Genomic DNA, 15364 nt, shown 5'->3' with positions numbered 1-15364 from the left:
GAATAATTTGGTATTTAGTTCATTATTTATGAAAAGCTAAAGAATGAGCAGCCTATACAGCTGAATGAAGATTCTAGAAATGGCATCTCAGCAAATGTGCTGACAAAAAAGCACCTGCATATTCAGGCTGTTCTCAAGCAGCTATTTGTTTCCATAGCACCTAAGTAGACAAAGACAAAATCTCCCATTTGTCCCCCAAGGCAGAAAACACCAGTTAGTTTCAAATTCCAGGTTTTGGTAAGGAAAGATGATATTTTTCATTATGCATTAAATAATGGTTTTAGAATTGTTTTCAGTTAAGTAAAATTCATTCTTCAGCTATAATTTGAATTTATATTAACATTCAATGCAAAGACTGATATTTGTCTTATAAGACAAATCATGCAAGTTTCTAAAGTGTCATTTTGGTTATTTTAGAAATGAAAATGATATAATAAAAGAGAAAATAGTTCTGTGGTAAAAAAGAACTTAGGAGGAGTCCAATAACATTTCAGCATGTACAGTCAATTCAATAATAAATGAGAAAGAAGGATTTGGGCCATTATTTATTCATTTTTAAGAAAAAAATTTAAAAACCTTCTGTGTACTTGCTTGCACTTTGCTAAATACACTGGGACACAGAATCTTATAAAACAGCCGCTGTCTTCATTAAGCTTCAGAAAGCCAGGGAGAGAGGCTGGACCACCAAGGGTTATACCACAAGGTAGAAAATGCTTTATTGGCAAGCAGATAGAGGATGCTTTACAGGAGGGAAGACAAGGGACCAAAGAAGAAAAACAAAAAATGAAGCTAAAGAGAGACACAAAAGAGACTGTTCAGAAAACAGAGAAACAATTTTAGTAAATAAAATGTCTGCCCTTCTAAAATCAGACACATTTAATATTTTGTATAATACATCAGAGATACGCTTATTTTTTTAAATATCTCTCCTTTCAATGATTCTGAGGCTCAATCGTGATTACAGGGTACATGAAATGAGTATCAATATATTAATGTGACAAAATGCCTTGGTACACAGTGCATGATTGTTAAGACTCCGCAAAGCACACAGTTCACATAAGTTAACATGAGCTACAGGAAGTGACCTCAGTTTTCTGGTATTTACCCCTCCTAGGCAGGGTGGACAGTCTTTCAACTCTGTACACCTTGGTGCCCTTTGAAATATGGCCATTGAACATTAAAAATGAGTAGCTATGTAGGCACTGATGTATAGAAAATACACTTTGTGGTCATATATAAGTTAGAAATAAATGCTTTAAAGTTACATATATATTTATTTATGCCAGAAGGCTTGACAAACACTGAACAGTCCATGAAGAACAGAAGCCTCTTGACCATTCATTCAAATAAATATATTCCAACTCTATGCAGCAATACTAATTAACTTGTTATACTCTGAAATCCTTTGGTTGTCAGAAACCAAAATAGTATTGAGGTTAGGGAACTGGTTTCCCACTTAATTCTTGTGGATGTCCCAATGCCCCATGATATTCACCACTGAGTACTTTTAAATGCATTTTTTCATCTGAAGTGAAGAACAATTAGGAGCAAACTAAATCCTATCTTAAAATTTCAAAAACAATGCAAGTCACTTCTGAACAATCTCAGAGTAGGCATTCACATCTTGAATGCTGCTTTTGCCAGCTGTCACATGTAACAGGCTGAAGGGATGTGTATACCGCACAGGACTGCCCAACCTATTGACAATCTCACCTAAGCAGGACTGTCCGATCTACCAACAATCTCACTGAGCCAGAGTGGCTCAGTGGAGGGAGAACATCGGGTACAGAGCTTCTAAAGTCAGTTTATACAAATATATTAAAGAAATTTCTTTCTAATAAATACAATATAAAAGCCTTTCTACTCTATGCATAAGTTTACAAAAAAGCACTTCAAAGATGTTTGGTCAAGGCTATTGCCAAAATTTTCTAAAGCCCACACATTTTGTTCCAGATATAATTATGACAACTACTACAAAAGCAATAAAAAGCAACGCAAGAAAATTTTGGTCTTCCTTAAATGATTTCAATCCCATTCCATAAGAGAACAGGTAATGAAAGTCCGTTCAGGTTGTGCTTGTTTTTAAGCAGATGTCAATCATTTGGGACCAAATGCTATGGCAGGTTCAGATTTTTTCATTATCATCAGTGTGGATCTTTTTAGGTGCGACTGGGCTTGCTTGCTTCAGAGATGTTTTAGAAACATCTGTGTGCATGGTGGACATGGCGATGGTCTCATAGTCGTCATCCCGAGACCGGAAATCACAAAAGCTAAAGAAGAACTGCAGGTCTCTCTGGAAATTTTTGTTCAGGAAGCCATAAAATATGGGGTTGACGCAAGTGGAGATCATGGCTGTGAGGTGGCAGAGAAGGAACAACAGATTATGGTTGCAGGTAGCAATGATCTGATGGTCCCAGTCAAACACAGTGTTGAAGATGGTGAGAGGCAGCCAGCAGACGGCAAATGCCACCACGATGGACAGCAGCATGACGTTGATTCTTTTGGCTTCACTGGACCTGTACTTATTGTCTCTCATCTTGTCCATCATGCTGTTTCTTCTTTTTAAGCGTATGTATATCTACAAGAGGGAAAAAATAAAGAATTCAAATAGAACCATTCACTGAATGAGTACTCCTGCGGAAAGAAGGTAAAAATGAAAATGCTAAGAGGAAAAGGTTTTCCTACCTTGAAGTAGCAAATAAATATAAAACAGAGTGGGCCAAAGTACTGTAGCACCAAGAGGAGAGTGGTATAAGACAGCCGGTGAGAGTCTGATGGAAATTTATCAAAGCAGACGTATTTGTCCTTGAACGCATCAAGGGTCACATTTTGGAAGGGCTCATCTGTCAATACTTGATAGATCAGGAAGGGCAGAGAAGAAGCCACAGCAAGGACCCAGATGACCGCAATACCTACGTATGCATGTCTATTACTTGGTCTCCAACCCCGAGGATTGATAATCAGCTGATGCCGTTCCACGGCGATAAGGACCAGAGAGAAGATGGACACAGTGATGGAAACGCACTGCACAAAGGGGTTCAACTTGCACATTGCCTCACCAAAAACCCAGTGGTCCATCAGCGTGTAGACAAATGTGAAGGGAAGACACATGATGGCCACAAGCAAGTCTGAGAAGGAAAGGTTCACAATCAGGATGTTGGTGACATTTCTCATCTCTTTTTGCTTCAAGATGATGATGATCAAAGCCAGGTTTCCAGAGACCCCAAGAATGATCACAGCTCCATAAGCAAGTGCTAACGTGAATATCATGGCCAAGGGCAGATGACAATCATCATTTTCGAAAGCCAAAAACCGGGAATTCTTCTCTGAAAAGTTATAATAGATTGAATGATTTTCCACCTGAGAAAATGATGTTGAATTCATTTTGACTGGTTTGACTGTTATAGATGACTTTAGACAAATGGACAAAGACTCAAATTATTTTTATTCTCTATATTAAAATCCATTTATCAAAATTATTCTGAATTCTTCATTCCCTTGAACTGAACAATCTGTAAAGAGAAAATGACCATTGTTTTATTAATTTTATTGAGGGCAGTCGCAACAAGTTCTCATTCATAGTACAATTTAAAGTGAAGACACTGAAATAAACAAAATATATTCTATATATATATACGTCTTTTTTAATATAGTAGAAATGGTGCAAACAATTTGAAAACACTACTAATACTTTTAACTGAATGTACTTATGTATTGAGTTTCAGGAAAATGTAGTGGTCTGTGCATTAGTAAAGTATGTATAAATCTCCTGCCTATAAGTCTTACATAAAGGACCATCAGCACATTCCTAAACGTTGTAGGAATATTAACATATTAAAAAAACAATGCACAGGTTAGAACATATGAAACAGATATGAAACTAACAAAGGAAAAAAATTGTACCTAATTCTTTCTCTTACTCTAAAAAAGAATTTATCAAATTGTATTGATAGCAATAGCCCCATCATACACTGAACTGCTCTTCAGAGAGGACTATTTGGCACAAGCACCTTAAGAAAATGATCAATTCAGTGAACCACCAAGAAACTTTGTCCTATGAAGGACCGCTGAAAGAACAAGAGGTGTTTAATACTGAAAAGACTTCCTAGGAATCATACACACATCTTCTTCCCATCTGAATGGGCAGCATTTGGTCCATGGCTTCTGGTTCAGAATATTATGACCACTCAAGTTAGAAGCAGGACCAAGGGAAGTGGATTATATTAAAACTATTTCACATCTTTATGAGGAACAAGAGTTTAATCAAATGGCACAAACTGCCTGCAAACTGTTCCCCGCACATAATTTGTAATTGCTACTAGAAAGTCTGGGAAAGTTCTCATGGTGTGTAGGGGATTCAACTGGGGTAACTCTGAAGTTATTTCTGACTTAAATATTCAAAAATTTTATTAACATGTCAGAAGCTTTCTATGGATTTCTAAGGTTTTGTTCATGTAAATATCTTCTCTCCCCACTAGACTGTATACAGATACAAGGCTGAGATGTAAATCTTAGTTGTACTTTTGATCTTTCACAGCATTTTGTAATAGGAATACTCTTCTTACCAATAAAACAAATCACAGACAACAGTCGTGTAGACCTTAAAACCTCCTTAAAAAAAAAAAAATCTGATATTCCTTAGATTACTAAGTAAATAAATGACATGGGGTTTTTTATGTTAATTAACAAGCCATTGTGCCTGTGTTAAGAAAGGGCATTGCAGTGTTTTTCTTTCTACCATGAGAACAATAAAGAAAATCATGCAGATTTACTTCTGTTGAAAAGGAGATAAGAAATTTCATGAATAAAATATGCTTTTGCCTTTTAAGTGGTGCCACTAGTGAATCTTTCCTTGAGTGCTTTTGCTTTCTAGAATATGAGGTGCTGTCTGTCATAAAACAACTTATAAAACTGAAGAATAAAATAAAGGTTGCTACCGTGTAATGAGAATGAAAGTATCATGGTTAGGAAAGGCAGTGGAATGATATCAAGTGTGAATGTTATAGAAACTCTCTCCTCTGTCAGCAGCCTGGAAAGACTCCTGAACTTCCTTGGTATCACACTTTTCTCTCAAGAATACCAAAGAGAGAGGATATCTGTGTCTATCAGTGTCTGAAAATGAACAGAGAGGAAGCAAGTGTTAATCTAAAAATTATTTGGAAATTTTGAACTTAAGAATTCAGGAAAAAGAATTTTTAACTGGAGGATAATTGCTTTCCAATGTTGTGCTGGTTTCTGCTGTACAAGAGCGTGAATCAGTCATATGTATGCATATATTGTCTCCCTCTGAGCCTCCCTCCCACGACCCCATCCACATGTCTAGATTGTCACAGAGCAGCAGGCTGAGCCCCCTATGCTATGCAGCAGCTTCCTACTAGCTGTTGTACACAGCTAGTAAAGTGTATACACTTCAATGCTACTCTCTTAGGAATTCAAGAAAATTTCTCATCATACTTCAGAGTCAAGTTGCTGGAAGGGTATTTAACATTACGGCTCAGTTATCTGACTTTTCCTTTACTGGTAGAACTTGCATGACAGGAAACTGCATCCTCTAACTCTGCACGGCCCCATCAGCACACAGGACCCGGTGAACGCTTCCTGGGCTGGCCTGACACCTGCACACCACCACCCTGGCCCTCACTCCTGGTCTAACAACCCCACAGAGCATGCCCTGTCCCAGCAGGGCCAGTCCCTTCACAGTCACCAAGGGCACCAGCCCATTATAGCTTCTGCATCTTTGTCTCTGCTGCTGCTCATCATCCATCCAAATTCTACCCACCTTTCAAAGCACGATATAGTCCCTTGAATCTTAATTGGCTCCTCTCAATTGTAATATTATCTCTTGAAGGTAGATATTATGTGTATTTCATAATACCTTTCAAATATCAGCTTTAGAATAAAAATGGCTGATGAAGTAGTAGACACTTGGATGGAAAGCTTTTGTGTGAGTTAATACTAACATCAATGGCTGAATTCTATTGTTGACTGGAAAAAATGCATGACCTAAAAGCTGAGAATTATGTTTTATTTGGTGGATACACTGAGGACTCACACCCTGTAGACACCCTCTCAAATCATTCTGCGGGACTGCTCCAGAGAGCTAAGGGAGGAGCCAGCATATATAGGAGTTTTTGCAACAAAAATCAGGTAGTTGGAACATCAAAATACTGCTGTTATTTAAAGAAAACAAGACACCTGAAGCTAATGAATTTAATGCATTTCTAAACACAAGTCTGGGCTCACTGAAATACTGTCAGGGCCAGTATCCTCTTCTTTCCTGTGTGAATTTCCTCAGGGTACACAGTTCAGGGCAGCTGCAGTGGCTGGTGGCTTGATGGCCCAGCATTCTTTGTTTGCTGATGTGGACTCCAAGGTGACTTCCTTATCTACACTATCATAGTCCTTTTACATGCAAAAGGGATGCTAGTTAAAAGAATAATTTTACTAGGTCAGGTGTGGGGGATGTTCCACTTCGTGAAAAATTAAAAAAGGCATTGTTTCCGAAAGAGAATTCACTCATCCAAGAAATATTTATCAGACACAATTTTGTGTCAGAGGTGGTTTTCGTGGAAACAGCAGTAACCTTCCTAATGGGTTTCTAGTCTTATGGACAGACATGAAACAATAAATCAGTAAAAGAGACAGTAGACAAGATGGTAGTAAGTGCAGTGGAGAAGAAAGAAGCAAGGCAGGGGACCTGGGATTGTTGGGAGGGCATTGCTGCTGGGTGGCTTGGAAGGCGTCTGACTGCCTGAGAAAAGGGCTATGAGCCAAGTCCCCGCAGTGGGGGAGGGAGCCAGGCAGAGCCTCAGGGAGGCAGCACACAAGGAAAACACAGCCAAAATCCTTACCACTGGAGTGTGTGTGGTGCGAGTAGACGAGAAGTGAAACAAACAAGGGAGGGACTATGGGGCAGTAGTTGGAGGGTAAGCAGAGGAGAAACAGACTGCAGAGTGTGACTCCAGGGACAGTCTTTGACTTGTCTCTGAGACGAGAGGAGGACTCGGTGGAGAGTCTCTGGTAAAGACGTGAAGTCCTATCACAGTGTTTTAAAATTCTTACTCTAGCTGTTTTCAAGGACTTAAGACAGGAGAGAGAAGTAGGTAGGTTCATTTAGAGGCTAGTGCATTAATCTAGGCAACAGGTAATGGAGGCACCAAGATGTTGGTAGTAAAAACAAAGAAAAATACAGTTTTATCTATTTTACATCTATATTTAATTTTGACTTTGACAAAAGTCACTACATATGGGACTTAATGCAACCACATTAAATTATTACAGTTTATGGGCTACCAAGCTTTCTTGCAGATGAGCTTAGGTTAAATCTACTGAAACTCCAGTCTTTGACATTATCTTTGAATTTATATTTGAAATTTATATCCTTGGAAATTATATTTGCTACACATACCCGTTGAGGAATAGCAGTTTTCTTATTAAGTTGAAGTCACTTTAGCTACATAGAAAATGAAAACTATTTTTTTAGAGTATTCAAAAGACTCCTTTGCTGAGTGCATGTGATTCTACTTGTGTAAAACGGTTCTGCATTAGATAAAAGGTGTATTTTCAGCCTACCTAGACATAATCTCAAGGATGATAATTGTCAAACAATAACAATATTGAGAATTTACATACATCATCTTTGGAAAAGAAAATGATTTAATCTTTATTATTCCAATATACACCTCTAAAATGAAATAGGTACCAAAAGACACCACAAAATAAAAACGAATGGTTGTTAAATCTCAATTAGAGATGTTGTGCACCTAGGGACAAAACAGACACACTACATATATCACCAGTTGGCAAATTAGCCCCCTTCCAAATGGAAATGTTTCTCCATTACAGTTAGAGTACTGGCCTTCATGGTTTGCTGTTCTGGGTCTGCTTCAGGTACATTTTATCATTTATTCAAAACTGGCTGCTCAACTCCCTAGTCTTTGGAAAAGAAGTATCAGCCTTGTTACTTACCAAGTTAACTCTGTTAATAAGCAAAGTTATTTCTAGTTCATGGACGTGAGTTACATAATTCTGGTTTTTTTTTTTCCCTTCCGGGAGGGCTTGCTCAACAGACAGCTGCCGCATAACAATAAGGAAAGACTAATAAAGCAGTAGTCACCCCCCGAAAAGCAGCAGGTCTTTGGTCATCGGTATGCAACGCAACCGGGCAGACAGCTTTCTGCTCTCCCCGGGGAAGCAACACTGTGGCTGGGGTTTCCCGTTCAGGCAGAGCCAGGAAAGCTCTGCGCTTCCCCTGCCCGGGTGCCACCTGGCAAGTTATGCTTTCCCTGGCATCTTGGTGGGAAGGCACATCTGAAAGCCCTTTAAAAAAAGAAAAGAACAAAAGAAAAAATAAAGGAACGTCAAAACACATTCCCTCACTTTCCCCTCCCCTAGATTTTCCTGAGTTATCAAAGAACAAATGTGATGTGTTAAATCGAAATTGCTATCGGCACGCTTACGCGCCCACGTTTTTCATACTGTGTAACTAGGTGAATTGCCCCAAACTGTCCTCATTCCTAACACTTCACACACACACACACACACACACACACACACACACACACACACTTGTCATCCATTTGTCTGGAGATGTCTCTACCAATAACGATGAGACTGGCGAAGCAGAAAACATCCACAACGGCCGGAAATAAACAAGCGGAGCCCAGACTCAGCTCTCTGTGGCCCAACGGGAAAAGTGGAAGTGCTAGTTGCTCAGTCCCATCCGACTCTTCGCGACCTCATGGACTGTAGCCCACCAGGCTCCTCAGGCTATTGAATTCTCCAGGCAGGAACACTGGAGTGAGCAGCTATTCCCTTCCCAGGCGATCTTACCCACCCAGAGATCCAACCCGGTACCAGTCCTTAAAACATTCTCCGCTCTCCAGTCTACCTGGAGACCAATGGACCACTTTGGCCACCCCCATCTCCAGTTCATCCACAATTTCCTACCCAGTGGCGCTCCACCACCACCACCAGTGTAAAAGGAGCTCAAGAGTTGGATGCTGGAAACTCGGAAGTAGGGAACAGGGTGTCTCCGTGCGCGGCGTCAGCCAGAAGAGGCCGGCTCCGGGGGGTAGGGCTCCACCCAGGCGGCCCGCTGGGCGCCCACCTGGCCCGGGGCGGCTCCCCGCCAACACGAGCGGAACGCGGGGCCGAGGCGAACCCGCAGGCCCTCCTCCTCCCGCTGTCCCAGCGGCGCGTTCCTTCGCTAAAGCCCAGCGTAGCCGCCCCGCGGAGGCTCGCGAAAGATGTCAAAGACAGAGAAGGAAGGGGGACGCAGTCTCACCATGGCCAGAGGAGGGGCACTCGAATCCCATACAGAACCTGGGTCACCGACGTCCAGCCCACACCGCAGCGGTCCCGGGTGGCGCGTGGTATGGAGCATCTTGCTACCGCCTGCGCGGGACCGAACGGAAGGCTGCCCGGGCGCCCGCAGCTCCCCGTTTCGAGACTCAAAAGCCTTTCCCTCCTCTCTCATCCTTCACCTCATCAGTGAGAGATTTCTCAAAAGTCAGTCCCTTCAAAAGTGTACACTGGAAACTTACCCTCTCTGCTGGATCCGTCTTTTGGCCCGTTTATTAAAGCGAAAAGGACGGTCGCGGAAGGGAACGGAGTGGAGTGGAGTGGAAAGATCGTGGGTGTTTCTCCGGCACAAATCCTAAAGATCGGTGGGGAAGGAAAGAGCCGCCCCTGAAGCTGAGCTCCACCTAATCCCAGACACGTGACAGCCCGGGTGCGCCGCAGCCCCCCGCACCCTCTCCGTGGTCTCGCCGGAGGCTCCCGGCGAATTCGAGAGGCAGCGCGGACAGCCGCGCGCACTGTCCGGCCACGCGCCCCGGACGGGGTGCGCGCTCGGCGCTCGGAGGGGCGGGCAGGGAGGCGCTGCGCCCGGCTGAGGTCCCGCCCGCGCGCCGTCGCTGGCGGTCGGTGCCCCCTCGCGGCCGAGGTTGTGCGGGAAGCCGAGAGAAACCCAGCTCCGGGGAAGCGGGCACTAAGCCCATCCCGACTGCGCCGCTCCTGTATCTCTCGCCTCTGTTGTGATGTTCGGTTGTTTCTTACGCCAGACCAGGAGTTTGTTTTAACAACGAACAAAGAGAAGACCTTCAAAAAGCACAAATAGCAAATCTCAGATAAGATGGACTGGCTTTTCTGAAGGTTTTCTATCTTTTTTTCTTTCTTTTTTCCGCTAGGAAAATGCAATGAGTCAGCTGTGTTCCCAGCATCGAGCTACTCTTTTCCTTTCGGGGAGCATGAGGAATGGAACATTTTCCTGCGGGTCAGAAAGAGTCAGTGCCGTTTCCTAGGTACTTAATCTACTACCGTGCGGAATGCTATGAAAGAATAAAATACAATGTACATAGAGTGCATTGATGGAGCAAAGCCATCCTGGTGCCTGATCATTCAGGCTAATTGTGATACAATGATCTCAGATGTTTTACGTAGTTGTAGTGTACTTGGATGAAGAAGGAAATGGCAACCCACTCCAGTGTTCTTGCCTGGAGAATCCCAGGGACGGGGAAGCCTGGTGGGCTGCCGTCTATGGGGTCGCAGAGAGTCGGACACGACTGAAAAGACTTAGCGGCAGCAGCAGCAGTGTACTTGGAAAAGCCAAAGTTTCTGTCTCTCACACACACTGTTTATTGATGTAGATGACTACAACTTCTTCCAAATCAAACTTAAATAATAGAAAGTCTTCCTAATAAAGATACAGAACACGGTCTAGGAGATACATACAAGCTTTATTGCTATAACAACTACGATTGCAATCTGCTTTCAAACTACAAACAGAACAAAATTCCAAGACAAATGGAATTACCTAAACTTTGTTGGAAAATGTTTTATCTTTCTAATTGTTAGACTGATGAAATACTAAAGTTCAATAGAAATTATATCTCGTTATTTATATAAATAATCTCTGTAGTTCCTCCTCCTCAAAAAAGGTTTCTAAAATATTTGTCATTAGGTATATTTTTATAAGGGGACTTCTCAAGTGGCCCTAGTGGTAAAGAATTCGCCTGCCAAGGCAGGAGAGAAAAGAGACACGGGTTAGATCCCTGGGTTGAGATCCCCTGAAGTAGGAAGTGGCAACCTGCTCTAGTATCTTATCTGGAAAATTCCATGGACAGAGGAGCCTGGTGAGCTACAGTCCATGGGCGCAGTCATATATGACTGAGCACTGTATTTTTATAAAGTTAGAAAGGGATTATGACCAAGAATCAAAATACCACCATCAGGTAATAAATATACTATAACAATACATATGATCATATTTTTTAAAAACTCACTAATGATTAAAGAATAGTAAAATGGTATTTATACTTTCTTTTTTCTAAACCAAGGATGAAAACATAAGACACTTTAGGAGTTTCAATTGTTTAAAGAGAAATACTCGTTTAGGTCTGTATACACTCTCTGTTTACTCCATCCCTTAAGACACATTCTGTTCATAGAAACAAATTTACCCCAGCTCCTCATCATCAAATTGGCTGTTTTTACTCTGCTGCAAGAATTACAGATGAAATAATTTAATTCTCTAAGAATTTTTATGTAAACAATTTGCTATATCAGCAAATATTTTAGATTTAAGAATATAATTTGGAGTCATTAGACACTTTCTTTTCTGTATTTTCCAAGAATACTAATAAAAGCATGTCTGCAAGAATGCCCAAATTACGATGTCCATTGTATTTAATCATCTTAATTTTTTATAAAGTGTCCCCACCAAGGCCAATTTATAAAGCTGCATTCTTGAGACATTAATGTCAAATACTAATCTTTGAAAAATTGTTGGTTTCAAAGACTTTTTTCCACTTCAAATTTTATGATACAAAGGGAGGTTTTGAAACTCTGAATGAAAACAGATTTATACAGTTTTCTAGGAATATCATTTACTAAAGACTCTTCGCAATATGTGAAATAAAAAACTTATAAGCACAGTATAAGATCTTCTTATAATGTAATCTTATAGAAGATCTGAAATAAGCAAAGTAGTATGAGTTGCTCAGAAAATGTGTTAAACAATAATCTCAATTTCTCAAAAAGATTAAAAAGTATGAGTGTTAAATTTCTGTCTACTATTAAGTGAACAGTCAGTTGCATACTTTGCTCCTTGAGATTAAAGCTAGGTAAAACCTAACCTTTGCTAGAGAGAGAAAATTTTTGGCATCTTGTAAAATTTCACAACAGCCAGATCTATAAATCATGACTGGGAGAATTAAATTAGTGATTTATTCTCATGTTCTCTCACTCAACAGTCTTGTTCTACCATTTAAACAGAAACATAGGATCTACACCTTAAACCTCTGTAGATCTTAGTTTTATCATTTAAAAATTGGAAGAGCTTTATGGTCTGGTGCTGTAAATTCCATGATTCACTCCTTGGCTAGATAAAAGTCTGTCACTATATTTACTCTGGAATTTACCCACTGTAATTACTTTATTGGCTGCCTGATGAATTTCTGCTATAAAGGTTAAGGTTCCTGAAATGTTGTAAGGTCTTGATACATGAGAATTATCACAACATCATTCCGAAAAATATTTTTCATTTAATTTTGTTGAAGTGTAGTTGACTAACAATGTTGTGTCAACAGAAAAATCTTGATAGGAATTAATACTACCTGTGAAAATTAGAATGTAGGTAATATTGATTAGAAGAAAATTCTACTTGGAAAGAACTTACTATGAAGTATGTTGGTGAATCAGTTCATTATTCTATGAATTATTAGATGCCAATTTTTCCTTCTTTCTGTGACTTACCTTCTGCTTTTCTTTGAATCTATGATGCCATAGAATGTAAGTTGCAATGTTATTTTATGGACCACCAAGAAAGAAAAAATGCTTCTAGTAAAGAAATGACATACAATCAATTGTAATTAAATCTCATAATATTAAAATATTTTTTAAAGTCCTCATCTTTGAACCAATAAAATATAGTAGGTAAAAAACTTTGACTAAATTGGTTAGTACAAATGATCAGTATAATCACTTTATTCAGTTATCTTTTTGAGAGAATTAACAGAAAGAAGTGACAGTGGGTTTAATTAAAATATTAGTATGCAATATATAGACAATTCAATTATCTTCGTAGTATAGAAGAAACCAAATATTGGTCATAGATTTGCTCTTGATTTGAAATGGGAATGTACTCAAGGAAGAAGGCTACAAATTTAGAGCATTTGTTATAAAATTCTGTCAGGATAAATTCTATATGACAATGATCTTAAAATTACTTAGTAAATATTTGAACATTTTTCTGCAGATTTCATCCTGTTAGACACTCTTTAAACATTCAACAAACGTGCAATGTTATTTTACAAAAGTGTAATTCTATGTATGTATTACATGGTATAATGAAAAGAGCTTAGTCATTGTACTACTATCACTTTTTATTGTAATTACTACCATTCCCTTCATATCTCAAACAGGAGTAGGTATAGCTAGAGAGAAGGGCTAGGATGAACACTACCACTGACCTTCCATCATCCATGACAAAGTTCTCTGTTCATCCCGCCCCACCCCTGAAATCCCAGGCTTGGCATTAGACCCCTTCTCAACACAGCACATCAGAAGATCAAACTTAACCCCATGAAGTAAAGCTAATTCCTAACTTGAGATTGGGCAGTTTTTCCCCCAAATAAGAGAAAGATTCATTTATATGCATTTAAATAATATGACAAATGAGCAGAGAGGTGGCAAGAAATGTTCCCAGGTATCACTTTGGTAGGGTAACTATTCCTCATTCACCCCTTTCTTTAAGGTTTAGCTAGAGCTTTTCTTTCCTCAGGTACACATATCAATAAATATAGAATGAGGTTGATATCCAAGTAAGGTCTGTGGTGTAACCCAACCCTTCTTACCCTAGGAAACTGTATAGCTACTACTCTCCACTAGTATTGTATATTGCTGGAAATAAGTCAACTGTGCAGAGTATTGCAACAAGAAGTTCAAAATCTCAGTTGAGCCTTAAATGTTACTCAGAAATTCTCAGGCCTGGGGACTCCCAATTCCTCTCCTCTTAGAAACTATTTCAATTCTCCACCCCTCTCCTCCAGCCTCCTACCTCATATCCTCAGCCTCAGTGGACTCCCCCTTCTTTCTGAAAGGAGTAAAAGCCACTAGGGTATTTTTTTAATTGAAGTAGAGTTGATTTACAATGTTGTGTTAGTTTAAGGTGTACAGCAAGGCAATTCAGTTATATGTTGCAGAAAAGAAAGTGAAAGTCGCTGAGTTGTGTCTTTGCGCTCCCATGGACTATATAGTCCATGGAATTCTCCAGGCCAGAATACTGGAGTGGGTAGCCTTCCCTTCTCCAGGGGATCTTCCCAACCCAGGGATCAAACCCAGGTCTCCCGCATTGCAGGCAGATTCTTTACCAGCTGAGCCTCAAGGGAAGCCCTAAAATACTGGAGGGGTCGCCTATCCCTTCTCCAATGCATCCTCCTGATCCGGGCATCAACCTGGGGTCTCTTGTGTTGCAGGTGGATTCTTGACCAACTAAGCTATCAGGGAAGCCCTCTATTATCTGTACGTGTATATACATAAAGAGAGAAAGAAAGAGATTATTTTCCTTATGAGGGCTTCCCAGGTGGCGCTAGTAAAGAACCCGCCTGCCCGTGCAGGAAAGGTAGGAGACACAAGTTCCATCCCTGGCTTGGGAAGATCTCCTAGAGAAGGAAATGTAACCCATTCCAGTATTCTTGCCTGGGAAATCCCAGGGACAGAGGAGCCTGGTGGGCTACAGTCCATGGGGTCTCAAAGAGTCATAGAGAGAGATTCTTTTCCTTATAGGTTATCACAAAACACTGAGTATAGTTCCTTGTTCTATACCGTAGATCCCTGTTGGTTATCTATTTTATATCAAGTAGTGTGTATATGTTAATCTCAAACTTCTAATTTGTCCCTACCTCCTCTTTCCCCTTTGGTAACCATGAATTTACTTTCTATTTCTGTAAGTCTATTTCTGATTTGTAAATAAGTTCATCTGCATAAATTTTAAGATTCATATATAAGTGGTATCATCAGATTTGTCTTTCTCTGTCTGCCTTTCTTCACTTAGTATAATCATCTCTAGGTCCATCCATGTTGTAAAAATAGAGTTACCAGATGATCCTGAAATCTCACTCCTGGGCATGTATCTGGAGAAAATATTAATTTAAAAAGATACATGCACCCCAATATTCATTGCAGCACTATTTACCATAGCCAGGACATGAAAGCAGATTAAATGTCCATTGACAGAAGAATGGATAAAAAAGATGTGGTGGCAATATTATTCAGCCATAAAAAGAAGGAAATAATGCTGTTTACCACAGGGTATTTATTTTCCTTTGCATCCTTCATTTTGGCAGTGGGTCCTCCAGCCTAG

At 40.1% G+C, this 15364-nt stretch overlaps 1 protein-coding gene across 2 annotated transcripts; it reads right to left on the bottom strand.

Moving 5' to 3' along the window:
• On the bottom strand, window positions 810-9833 carry NPY1R (neuropeptide Y receptor Y1). Of its 2 annotated transcripts, XM_013964443.2 has the most exons (4): window positions 9546-9833; window positions 7969-8319; window positions 2686-3512; window positions 810-2578 (listed from the first exon to the last, which is right to left on the bottom strand). In XM_013964443.2, exons 3-4 carry the CDS (start codon window positions 3382-3384, stop codon window positions 2126-2128), a joined length of 1152 nt encoding a protein of 383 aa, XP_013819897.1. In that variant the 5' UTR covers window positions 3385-3512; window positions 7969-8319; window positions 9546-9833; the 3' UTR covers window positions 810-2125. The 2 variants fall into 2 exon arrangements, with proteins under 2 accessions (XP_013819897.1, XP_005681309.1); XM_005681252.3 differs by lacking the exon at window positions 7969-8319.

The sequence above is a fragment of the Capra hircus genome, chromosome 6, assembly GCF_001704415.2.
Source record: "Capra hircus breed San Clemente chromosome 6, ASM170441v1, whole genome shotgun sequence".
NCBI classification, from domain to species: Eukaryota; Metazoa; Chordata; class Mammalia; order Artiodactyla; family Bovidae; genus Capra; species Capra hircus.
This window is presented reverse-complemented; position numbering and strand designations above follow the sequence as displayed.